The sequence below is a fragment of the Perognathus longimembris genome, unplaced genomic scaffold (genome assembly GCF_023159225.1).
Source record: "Perognathus longimembris pacificus isolate PPM17 unplaced genomic scaffold, ASM2315922v1 HiC_scaffold_5428, whole genome shotgun sequence".
Taxonomy (NCBI): Eukaryota; Metazoa; Chordata; class Mammalia; order Rodentia; family Heteromyidae; genus Perognathus; species Perognathus longimembris.
The window spans coordinates 26032-37873 of record NW_025960854.1 but is presented as its reverse complement, the minus strand read 5'-3'; the positions used below and the strand labels follow the sequence as shown (position 1 = coordinate 37873).

At 66.1% G+C, this 11842-nt stretch overlaps 1 protein-coding gene across 1 annotated transcript; it reads right to left on the bottom strand.

The window, feature by feature from the left end:
• Positions 1-59: 59 nt before the first annotated feature.
• Positions 60-10706, bottom strand: LOC125345234 (presenilin-2-like; the record flags this gene model as incomplete). Its single annotated transcript, XM_048337450.1, has 7 exons — positions 10669-10706; positions 10148-10275; positions 4405-4563; positions 3621-3832; positions 2056-2197; positions 1267-1334; positions 60-280 (listed from the first exon to the last, which is right to left on the bottom strand). Coding segments are annotated over exons 3-7 (784 nt in total), but the record flags the coding sequence as incomplete, so codon positions are not given.
• Positions 10707-11842: the final 1136 nt, after the last annotated feature.

The window sequence follows — 11842 nt, the reverse complement described above, 5'->3', positions numbered from 1 at the left end:
CTGCAGCGGAGAGGCGGGCCTGGCCCCCCCGCCCCCCCCCCCCCCCCGCCGGTGCCTACCGTACACGGAGATGGCGGCCAGGATGACCCAGGCGGACCACTCCGGGAGGTACTTGATGAACACCAGGGCCATGAGCGCGCTGATCATGATGAGGTAGGCCTGCTGCAGCACGAGGGGCCCCTTCCAGTGGACGCTCACCATGCCCACCGCCCCCACGTTCCACACCGCCAGCAGCAGCGTGGGGTAGTCCATGGCCACGTTGTAGGTCTTGAGCACCTCCCTGCAGCCAGGAGTAGGGGGGCTGCAGGCCAGGCCTGGCCCACCCACCCATTCCCTCCCCCCCGCTGGCCCCACACGGCAGGTGTGAGCTGGTGCCTCACACTTGGGTGCTCACACACGGTGCGCTGGCCCTGTGGCAGGCCTTCTGCCCACGGGCGGAGCTTTCTGGAGAGCTCTCTACTCCTGCCTCCGCCCCCGGGCCCCGGGTCAGCCCCCCACCCCACCTCAAAGGCTGCAGGGCCGCTGTCCCGTAAAGCGGGGAGCACGGGGGCTTAGCCCAAGAGTTAAATATAAACTTTGAGGGGGGTTCCACCCATTTGGCATTCATAGACCACCCCTTCATGATGGTTCTGCTTCAAATCAGGAGCTAGTAGAGACAGATGGCCCACAGAGTCCACTCTCACCCGGAGGCCTGGGGAGAAGGGGGAGGGTCTGGAGGAGAGGAGCCTGGAGGCCGGGGCAGGGGCCTGGGGGTGAGGCCTGGGGGGGGGGGGAGAGGAGCCTGGAGGCTGGGGCAGGGGCCTGGGGGCGGGGCCTGGGGGTGAGGCCTGGGGGGGGGGGGGAGAGGAGCCTGGAGGCCGGGGCAGGGGCCTGGGGGTGAGGCCTGGGGGGGGGGGGGAGAGGAGCCTGGAGGCTGGGGCAGGGGCCTGGGGGCGGGGCCTGGGGGCGGGGCAAGGAGCCTGGAGGCTGGGGCAGGGGCCTGGGCCAGGGCCTGGGGGGGGAGAGAGAAGAGCCTGGAGGATGGGGCAGGGGCCAGGGCCTGGGGCGGGTAGTGGAGCCTGGAGGCTGGGGCAGGGGCCTGGGGGCGGGGTGAGGAGCCTGGAAGCTGGGGCAGGGGCTTGGGCCAGGGCCTGGGCGGGGAGAGAGAAGAGCCTGGAGGCTGGGGCAGGGCCTGGCACCCAGCATCCACTCTTCCCCTCCCAGATCGTTTGTGGTGCCGGCCACAGGAGGGAGCCAGAGCCCCTGCAGCTCAGTGGCCGCACTCACCCTAGGTAGATGTAGGTGAAGAGGAAGAGCAGCATCAGGGAGGACATGATCAGCCAGCCGTGGATGAACTGGACAAGAGAACAGGGCCACCTGCACCAGGTGTCCATCTTCCCTGCCCTCAGGCCACAGATCCCCGGGACAGGCGTCCATCTCCATGAACTTCAGGCTCCCAGCATGGCCGCCCAAGCCAGGAGGAGGAGCCACACAGCTCCCCGTCAGGCTCTGTCCCAGGCAGGTGGCCGTCTGCCCTGCCCCCCCCCCCCGGCCTACAAGCTAGGGGCCCTGACACTGACCCATGGCCACGGCTGGGAGGGCCCTGCGGCCTGCCCCCTTCTCTTCCCTCTGGCCTGCACCCCACGCGGGCACTGCGCCTGAGGCGGCAAGCTGAAGGTCGCCTCCCACCTGTCTTTGCAGTTTCCAGGCCCGCGTCCCGAATCCAGCCTCCCAAGCCTACCGCAACCTCGGGGACAATTCCCACCAACAGGGAGCCCTCAGCCCTCGCCCCGGGCCCACAACCCCCAGGGGCACAAGGGAGTCTCCCTGCCCAAAAGAGAGTCAAACCACAGCTGGGGGGGTGCTGGCCAGGGCAGCCCGAACTAGACTTGAGATGGAGAAGGAGGTGGGGCAGATTCCCCCCCAGGAGGGGGGTGGCCGGGGAGCCCGTGGTGGGGGCTCAGGTGGGGGCCACAGGTGTTCGTTCACACAGACCGAGGGTGGGGAGACAGCAGCTGTGGTGGCTTCCTGGAGGTGAGGGCACCCCCCGGGGGGGGGACCCGGGGGAGGGCTGACCTTGTAGCAGCGGTACTTGTAGAGCACCACCAGGAAGATGGTCATGACCACGATGACACTGATCATGAGGAGCGTGTTCAGCATGGAGTGGAGCAGCCGCTGGCCCACCGAGGGCGTGTCCTCCGTGAAGGGCGTGTAGATGCTGGGGTCAAGAGGGGGCTCCGTTCCTGCCTGCTCCGCAGGCCCCGCCGCCCGGGAGCCCGGCTCTGCTCAGGCACGGGGAGACCCCCTGGGCTGGCTGGGCCCTGGCGGCAGCTGCCCTCCCCGTGGCCCAGGCTCCTGACCCCGTCCCGGACCCAGGGAGGCACGGGGTCCAGGCGGGGTGACGGAACTGCACTCTCTCGCCCCAATTGAGGCCCGCTGACAGCCCCGCGGCGCCCCGCCCCTCCCCAGCACCCCTCCCTCCCTCTCCCACACAGAAGAGGCCCACGGCTGGCCAAGTCCTCCCAACACCTTCCCTGAGCTGCTGACTCTCCTGAAGGCTACGAAGCTCCCAAGGGCAGGGCTGCTCCATTTAAAAAACAGTCACCAGGGGCTGGGGATATAGCCTAGTGGCAAGAGTGCCTGCCTCATATACATGAGGCCCTGGGTTTGATTCCCCAGCACCACATATACAGAAAATGGCCAGAAGTGGCGCTGTGGCTCAAGTGGCAGAGTGCTAGCCTTGAGCGGGAAGAAGCCAGGGACAGTGCTCAGGCCCTGAGTCCAAGGCCCAGGACTGGCCAAAAAAAAAAAAAAAAAAAAAACAGTCACCAAAGCAAGCAGCTGGCCACCGCGGCACCTGCCTGTAATACCAGCTACTCGGATGACAGAGCTCGGGAATGCACCTCCAGGCCAGCCCGGGCAGAAAGTTAGCGAGGCCCTCACCCCACCATGCCAGGCAGGCATGGCGGTACCCCCGTCACCCCAGGCACAGGTGGGAGGGCAGAAATGCAAGGTACTTTCTGGAAAATAGTTAAGGTGAAATGGGTGTAGGCATGGTTCAAGCGGAAGAACACCTGCCTAGTCACGGGGGCTCTGAGTCTGAGCTCCAAAGGGGAGAGGAGACAAAGCTAAAAGAAGCCTGAAACCAAAAGGAGAAGGATGTGTCTGGAGAAGGTGTTTGGCAATGAGGAGAACGGGACGGGGAACGGTCAGGGACGCTCCCGCCTACTCCCCCCTTCGTTTGATATCTGGGGGAGCAGAGATCAGAAAGACGTCCCAGTCCTGGGGGGGGGGGTGCTGGAGGCAGGCTGGGAGTTGTTGGTGCGTGAGGGTGGCCGTGGCACACAATGGTTTACGGTTGGCACGCAGGCGGAGGCTGGAGGGACACGCAGTCCTGGGGGCACCGGTGGTACTTGGGGGCACAGCAGCACTCGGCAGTACTCGGCTGGAGGGGGGGGCAGCGCACAGGGCGCGTCCACCTGCAGTCAGTCCTGCCTGCCAAGCACTCGGCCTTTGGGGCCCTGAGTGACGGCTGTGTGCTTACCTCTCCAGGGAGCCCCATCTCCACCCCCCACGGACGAGGCCGTGAACCTGGGGCCCTGCTCCGCCCCCCAGCCTCCCACCGCCCGGCCCCGACTCACAGCTGCCCGTTCTTCTCGGTGTAGAAGCGCACAGACTTGATGGTGGCCACGACCACCACCATGCACAGGGTGACGGGCACGAACAGCATGATCACGTGCTTGGCCCCGTACTTGAGGGTCAGCTGGTCCTCCAGCCCCGGCGGCCGCCCGGGGGCCCCGCCGCAGGGGTAGCCGTCGGGGCCGTCAAAGTCCTCCTCGCCTTCCCGGCATCTCTGTGGGAAACCACAGCGTGAGCACGCGGCCCGAGGGGGGAAGCCCGCCTCAGCCCGCAGACGGGCCGCCCGGCGGGGCCGAAGGGCAGGACGCAGGGCCACAGCCGGCCTTGAAGGAGGCCACGGCCGCAAGAGCCCACGGCGCAGGGCGCGGAACACATGCAAAGCCCTGTCGTCTCCCCAAACACAGGACTCGGGACGACTCGGCCCTGTGTCCACGGCCGCGCTGGCCGGGGCGGGGTCGGGCCAGGAGCAGGGGAGAGTGGCGGAAAGACGCGGGCGACAGCTCACCAGGCGGCGGCGTGCGCGCCAGGGACTCCCTGGGGTTGGAAGACACGGGGGATGGGCAGAAGAAATAAATTCCCTTCAACTTTTTGTACCGCAAAAGCTGGGTGCACAAGCTTGCAGCTGTGAACTGAAGGGGCTTCAGAGGATGCTGCACATCTGGGAGACGGGGCCCAGGCGGGGGGGGGGGGGGTGCGGCACATCTGGGAGACGGGGCCCAGACGGAGGGGGGGGGAGGGGGTGCGGCACATCTGGGATCCAAGGATCTCGACTGCTGGGGAACCTACCCACTGGGCGGCGCGCTCCCCGTCCTCCAGGACCTGCCGGCCCCCCTGGCAGGAGCGCGGCGTGGGGCTCTCAGCCGACATCAGGGACGTCCTCTCATCACACACTTCTTCCTCGCTGTCGGAGGCCGTGGACGTGAACATGGCCCTCCTGGGTCGCGCCTGGAGGGGGCACAGGCACCTCATTCCACCCCGCTGCCGGGCAGAGGCCGCGCCGGGCAGAGGGGCCGGAAGGAGGCGGAGGACCCACGCAAAGGCGCTGCTCCTGACACGCTGCCGGTCGAATGACGGCCGTAAAACACGGGCTCCCAGAGCCTGTCACGGGGGCAGAAACGCCCACCAGGCAACTCGGGAGCCGCGTGAACTGCTAGGGCATTCATCCGTTCAACCCATCCACAAGCCTCGGGGGCAGGTGCTGTGTGGCAACCACGGCAAAGGCAAGAAAACTCTTACCCTACAACACCAGAGGCACGAAGGGGCCGCCTGGCAGACGGGGCGGGGCTTGGGGGGAGGGATACCGGGCAAGGAGGGTGGGGCGGGGCTATGGCGGCGCGAGGAGCTGGCGCCACATCAGAGAGGCCCACGGCAGCCAGGGCTCCGCTGTGGAGGAGCCGAGGCACACGGTTCTCACGCGCGTCCCATCAGACGCCAGGGTCACCTCGGGCACAATCACGGAGAATCGGGGCTGCCAGCGACGGCCAGGGGAGCAGGCAGGAGCCACGAGGGGTGGCGGGGTCTGACTGCGGGTAAGACGCGGGGCAGGGCCCGGTGGATGCCCAGGAGACAGAGTCTCAGGGTCCAGGAACCAGTCTGTGTTCAAAAGAGGACGGGGCTCCGGGTCTGGCGGGTCCTGGGGCACAGGGATAAGGAGAAAAGTTTCCGCGGAGGGCAAGCGAGCAGCCCTGTGCCTGCACAGAGTGGGGGGGGGGGAGGCCGATGCCACCCCAGGACACGGGAGTGGGGGTGGCACACGGGGAACCTCCCACAGGATGCCAAGCCCAACCCGCCCAGGACTCGTGTCCCGAGGCCTGACGCGTCCCCGGGGTCTGGCTGTGCGCGCTCCGGCTGTCCAGTCAGCAGCTGGGAGATGGGCAGCCCTGCCTCTCCAGGTCCATCTGCAGGGAAGCCACTTCTGGAACGCATGAAGCTGGCAGGTCCCTCCACCAGGGCCGCGGCCGCCTCCCGCCGCCCGGACACCGCCCCCCCCCCCCCCCCCGGCAGCTCCAGGCTGGCCTCCCAGGCCTGCAAACAGCGGCCTCTGACCCCTCAGGGTTCCAGCACGGGAGGCCCCGGCACTCAGGGTGCTCCCGGAGACAAGCAGCCAGCAGCGCAAGGCGGGCTGCAGGAGGAGGTACGGGGAGAAGCTGTCAGCTACCAGGACTCCATGCCTCGGAAGGCCCTGCCTTCACCGGGAATCCCTGGAGACTGAGCTGAGCCCAGGGCCACCGGGTGTGGCTTGGCTCCTTCCAGGCCAGGCCACACAAACTGCAATCTCTATGAGCACCCCAATTCAGCAGGAAAGCGGTAGGTCTGAGCTTCAGCTCCCTCCGGCCCTCCTGGAGGCTGGGCCTCCCGCCTTCGGGGACCAGGGGCTCCCTCTCTACCCCTCAGGCAATGGTGAGTTCTTACTCAGAGCCTGGAACCCAGGGACAAGGAGGCTTAGAGGCAGAAACGCTTTCCCAGCATGTGCGAGGCCCTGGTCTGGATCCCCAGCACTGAAGGAAAAAGAAAGAGGGTCACCCCAAGGAACTACAGTGCAGCACTGTTGACAATGGAGCGAACTCTTCTCACACCTGGGGTGATGGGTGTGAACTCCACACCTCCTCTGGCACCTGGGGTGATGGGTGTGAACTCCACACTTCTAGAACTTCTAGGATTACAGGTGTGAGCCACCAAAGCCAGCTGATCTTTACTTTTTGCAAGTTTATTTGTGTGTGTGTGTGTGTGTGTGTGTGTGTGTGTGTGTATGCTGGTACACGGGCTTGAACTCAGGTCTGGGCACTGTCCATCTGAGCTACAACTCCACTTCCAGATTTTTTGGGGGGAGGTGATTAATTTGAGATAAGAGTCTCATGGACTTTTCCTGTCTGGGCTGGCTTTGAACTGTGATCCTCAGAGCTCAGCCTCCTGAGTAGCCAGGATGACAGGTATGAGCCACCAGCACCCAGCTCAAGCTATTCATTTTTAAAGGGAAACACCCAGCACCAGTACTTGAGAGCCTTCCTCCCCTCCGGCCCACTCCTGAACCGCCTCCTTGTCCCGGGGAACGGACGGAAGCCCGTGCGGCGACGCTCACACCCGCGGCCTGGAAGGGGCAGGGCGGCAGAGCGGTGGGCGCGGGTCTGCTGCCCTGTGCAATACCCAGGCTTGCTCTGGGAGGCTTCCCTGGAGGCTGGAGGACAGCAAACCGTCTGGGTGCCTCCACAACCAAGGATGTAGAGCTCCGCCCCCCGCAGCTGCGGTCCACAGTCAGCACCCACCTCCCACCACCGGCCTGAGGGTTGGGGGGCAGAAGCCCGCAGCAGAGGGAGGGGGACCAGGGGTGAGAGTCAGCTGACAGACTGTTCAGAATCTCTTTCTGAACAAAGCCCCGAGGCTGAGGCAGCCCAAGATTAAGCAGTAAAACATCCAAGGCAGCCACTAAATCTCACTACTGAACAGCTGACGGGGGCTGTAATGTTGATCAGCCAAACCCGGGGAGGCAAAGCACAGGAATTCCCAGGTCTGGCGTCCACAGCTCTCGCAATGATCACAGAAACCGGGTGACCCAGTTTCTGCGACCTCCTTTTGACAGCAGAGAAAAGCAAGGTTTGCCCTAAAGCCAGAAGGCCACGCAGGAAATGGGATTTTAAAACAGCAGAGCCCCCTGGACAGCGAGGGTCTCTTTCCTGCCACAAGCACCTGGGGCTGCAGGACAGGTCTGGGATTAAGACTGCCCTCTTCTTCCCAGAAGCGCTCTCTGGCTTTCAAAGGGTCCTCCGGGTCACATGACCACTGCCTGACACTCTGAGGCCAGCCTCACCCTGAGAAGCCCCCGCTTCTCTGCCCACCCTGCAACCCCAGTCCTGGCCCCTGACCATGTAGTTGAGCCTGGTTGACAACCGTCCATCCATCCGCTGCCCATATCATGACACATCACCGCTGGATGGTTCTCCCCACACTGGGGGGTGACCTCAGACCCTCCTGGCTGAGTCCCCAGCCCTGAAAATCACCCCATCCTCCCAGACTATAGGCCCCAGGGGGCCTTGACGGGGCCTCCTCCCATTAGCTCTTTGCTATGACCAGTGCAGCTGGGGAAACCTCTTATTTCCTGAGACTCTGGGAAGGGCAGTGTGGGGGCAGAGGCAGGAGTAGAACCCACAATTTTTCCTTCCTTCCTTCCCTCCTTTTCTATTTTTTTTTTGTCAGTCATGGGGCTTGAACTCTGGGCCTAGGCACTGTCCCTGAACTCTTCAGCTCAAGCCGAGAGCTCTACTAGAGCCACAGCACCACTTCTGGTTTTGTGGTGGTTAACTGAAGAGTCTCACGGACTTTCCTGCCCGGGCTGGCTTTGAACTGTGATCCTCAGACCTCAGCCTTCTGAGTAGCTAGGATTACAGGCGTGAGCCACCGGCGCCTAGCTTCTTTCTTTTTTTGAATAAATAAGAAGCAGTGCGTCCATGGTCAAACACAGAGGGAAAGGGTCCTGCCAGGGGACCGCCAAGGACAATAAAGGCATGTTCAATGGCTCTCCACACCCATGGAAACTGAGTTTCCAAGCTGGGTCAGGCAGCTTACCATTATTATGACAAACATCTGAGACAATCAGGTTTATTTTGGCTCACAGTTTTGGAGGTTCCAGTCTATGGCGGGTGGAGCCTGCTGCTTTGGGCTTGTGGTGAGGGAGCATAGCATGGCATGGTAGGGCTGAACTGCTGGTCTCATGGCCAGGAAGCTAAGGAGCCTGAAAGCTGGCGACCCCCAGTCTCCTTTGAGAACATGCCCCCAGCGACCTAAAGATCTCTCACCAGAGGGAGCCTTGTAGAGGTTCCATCACCTCCCAAACACCGAGCTGGGGACCATACCTTTAACACATGGACCCTGGGGTGTCACTAAGTCCAAATCACAGTATTAGCATACTCAGAGAAGGAAAAAATCTTAAGGTACAACATTAACACAGGAAGGAAAAATGGGAGGGCACCCACACTTTGCTACCTCTGTTGCATTACAGATAACACACGTAGGTATCTTGATCAGAACACAGAAAGATATAGGTGCTAGCAGCAGCGGCCCTGGGTAGAGGACTAACAGATAACCTGAATGTTTTAGCCATGTGTAACTTTAGTTAAAACTAAAACAGCATGGAACTGGAGGCATGGCTCAAGTGGTAAAGTGACAACTGTGAGCAAAACAGCTGAGCAAACACACACACACACGTCAGGGTTTCTGGCTAAGGTACAAGCTGGTGAGCACCCTTTTTCTTTTTCTGCTCTAGAAGTTTATCCAAGAGCAACAAATAGCCTGTTTGCTCAGCAGAGGAAAAGGTGACCCTCGTTGAGTTGGGTCTTTCCTGAGGAAAACTGGAGATTATTCCCCTCCCACTCCTGTGGCAGTAACGCGTCCCTGTGCTTGGAGCAGAGAGCTTGTTACACAGACCCAGGAGAGTCCTACTGGAAGGGAGCTGCAGGGGAGGAAATACCCCTGAGCACCGCAGCCCTCCCCGGGGGCTGCAGCATGGGGCCATCACAGAACGTTGTTATTCAGTCCCAGTAAACAGGGCCCGAGCCACAAAGCAACAGCTGAATGGCCACAGATGTCCTGACAGACGGGCATGCAGCTGACCCACACAGAGAGCAATGCTTTCATTTTTTTTTGCTTCCAGTTTCTCAGGAAGTTGATCGTGGGGCCCCCACGGACATTGTGTGACAGCAGGGCAGAGAGACCTGGACGGGAGATGACTGTTGAGCGCTCACAAGTTACAGGGATGTGGCCAGAGCCTGGTGCTCATGGGCACGGAAGCCGTACCACCGGCCAGCCTGCTTGACTGCTCCCAGACCTGGGATTTCCCTGGGTGGAAGGCAGGCGGTGGTAACCACTGCGGTGTTGCTGAAGTTCTTATGGATGTGCGGAATGGCTGCGTGGTTATCAACACCAACTTGGGGCAAGAGCAAGGTGGTGAGACTCCACTCAGGGCGGCCCCCACAGGAGGTGGGCCCCTCACAGCGGGCGTCAGGCCAGCAGCCTCCCGCCAGGCCCCCCCATGGGCTAGCTCCCCCTTGGGCTGGGGGGGTGGGGGGGAGGGGAGAGTCACTTCCCACACTCGACTCCGCGGACCTTCCACACCCTTGCGGGATCCTGAGCTCCCCTCCAAATCCGCAGCAACGTCCACCCTCCCTTCTGGCCCTCCCTCCTGCGAGCCCACACAGGAACAAGGCCGGGGCCGGGGCCGGGGCCGGGGCCGGGGCCGGGGCCGGGGCCGGGCCGGGCTTCACTAGCCCTTTGTTTCTCGGGCTGCAGGCGGAACCCGAGGCGCACACACCTGGAGCGGCTTATCCGGAGCCTCTGCGTGGAGGCTCGGGTGTCCACAGGCCGGGCGCCCGGGGGCCCCGCGGGGCGGGCGTCGGCCGCACCCTCCCGCGTCCCTCCGCCCGTCACCGAGGATTCGTGCCCCCCCCCCGAGGGAGGCCCACAGGCCGCAGCTCCCTCACCTGACCCGCGGAGGCCGGGCCAGCGCACCGGGCGCGAGCCGGGCCCCGCCGTTCCCTACCTGGGCGCCCTGGGCGGGCGACGTCGCTCTAGCTCCGGGGCCTCCCTTCCTCCGTCCGCGGAACCCGGAGCCGGGCTTCCTGCAGCTTCCAACGGCCGGGGCCGGGTGTCTCCCCGCGGCTGCAAGGCCTGATAAAACACCCCGACACCGCCGGTGAGGGGGGCCTGCCCCGCGCGCCCACGTGCGCCCGCCCGGCGCCCGAACCGGCCCGGCCCGCGGGAGCTCGCGACGCCGCGGGTCCGCGCCCACCCCCACCCCGGCCGGGACGCCGGCGGCGGGAGGACCGGGCCAGGCAGCGGCCCGGGGCCGCCCTCTCTCCACACCCCGCCGCCGGCCGCGGCCTCCCCTCGCCCCCGGAGGCCGTCTGAGAGGCGCGGCAGAGGCCGCAGCGAGGGCCTTCCGGGCCCGGAGCGCCCAGGCCAGGGGAGACCGGAGAGGGCCCGGCTCCACCGGAGCGCGCCAGGCCGCGGGCTCGGGCTCCGCGCCCCGCCCGCCGGCCCGCTCCCCGCACGCGCGCTCACCTGCTACGCCGCGGCCCGCTGACTCCACGCAGCCGGCGGAGCGCCCCGCTGGACCCGGCCCGGCCCCGCCCACCGGGGCGGCCTCTCCCCGCGCCCAGCCCGGCCAAGACTCCGCCCACGGCGCCGGCCCCGCCCACCGGGGCGGCCTCTCCCCGCGCCCAGCCCGGCCAAGACTCCGCCCACCGAGCAGGCCCCGCGCGCCAGCCCGGCCAAGACTCCGCCCACGGCGCAGGCCCCACCCACCGAGGCGGCCTCTCCCCGCGCCCAGCCCGGCCAAGACTCCGCCCACGGCGCCGGCCCCGCCCACCGGGGCAGCCTCTCCCGGCGCCCAGCCCGGCCAAGACTCCGCCCACCGAGCAGGCCCCGCGCGCCAGCCCGGCTAAGACTCCGCCCACGGCGCAGGCCCCACCCACCGGGGCGGCCTCTCCCCGCGCCCAGCCCGGCCAAGACTCCGCCCACGGCGTAGGCCCCGCCCACCGGGGCGGCCTCTCCCCGCGCCCAGCCCGGCCAAGACTCCGCCCACGGCGCCGGCCCCGCCCACCGGGGCGGCCTCTCCCCGGCGCCAGCCAAGACTCCGCCCACAGCTCCAGTCCCTCCCCCCCGCCCCTGGCCGGGGGCCCCGCCCACTGGCCGCCCCTCCGCCCGTCCACTGCCAAGCTCCGCCCACGGGGGGCGTTTCCGCTCCCTCCCGCCCCGTGAGTGGGCCTGGCCTGCGCGGTGGCCGCGGCCCGCGTCAGCCCGGTGCAGGGTGCGGCCGCGGCCTTCCCACCGGGGCCCAGCAGCCACGCGGGGCGGGGGGGGCACTGTGGACCTCGGCTCCCGGGCCCGCCCCGAGCTCCGGCGGCGCCGTCTGGAGCCCCGCGGCGGTGGCGGTGGCGGTGGTCGGGGTGTCCTTCAGGGACCGCAGCCTCGAGGCGGCCCCGAGACGCCTCCCCGGGGCTCCGCGACCTCCCGCCCGCTCCGCGTCCGCAGTCGGGTTCCCCAGCCCTCCCGCCCGCCCGCCCCTCGAAAATAAGCGAACACACCAGGTCCGCGGGGAAGGAAGCGGGGCGTCCGCAGCCGCGGGCCGAGCTCTGTCCGTGCGGGCGGGGTCGGCCTTGGGGGGCGCGGCCTGCGGCGGGCGGGCGGGCGGGGTGGGGGTCGGCCTTGGGGGGCGCGGCCAGCGGCGGGCGGC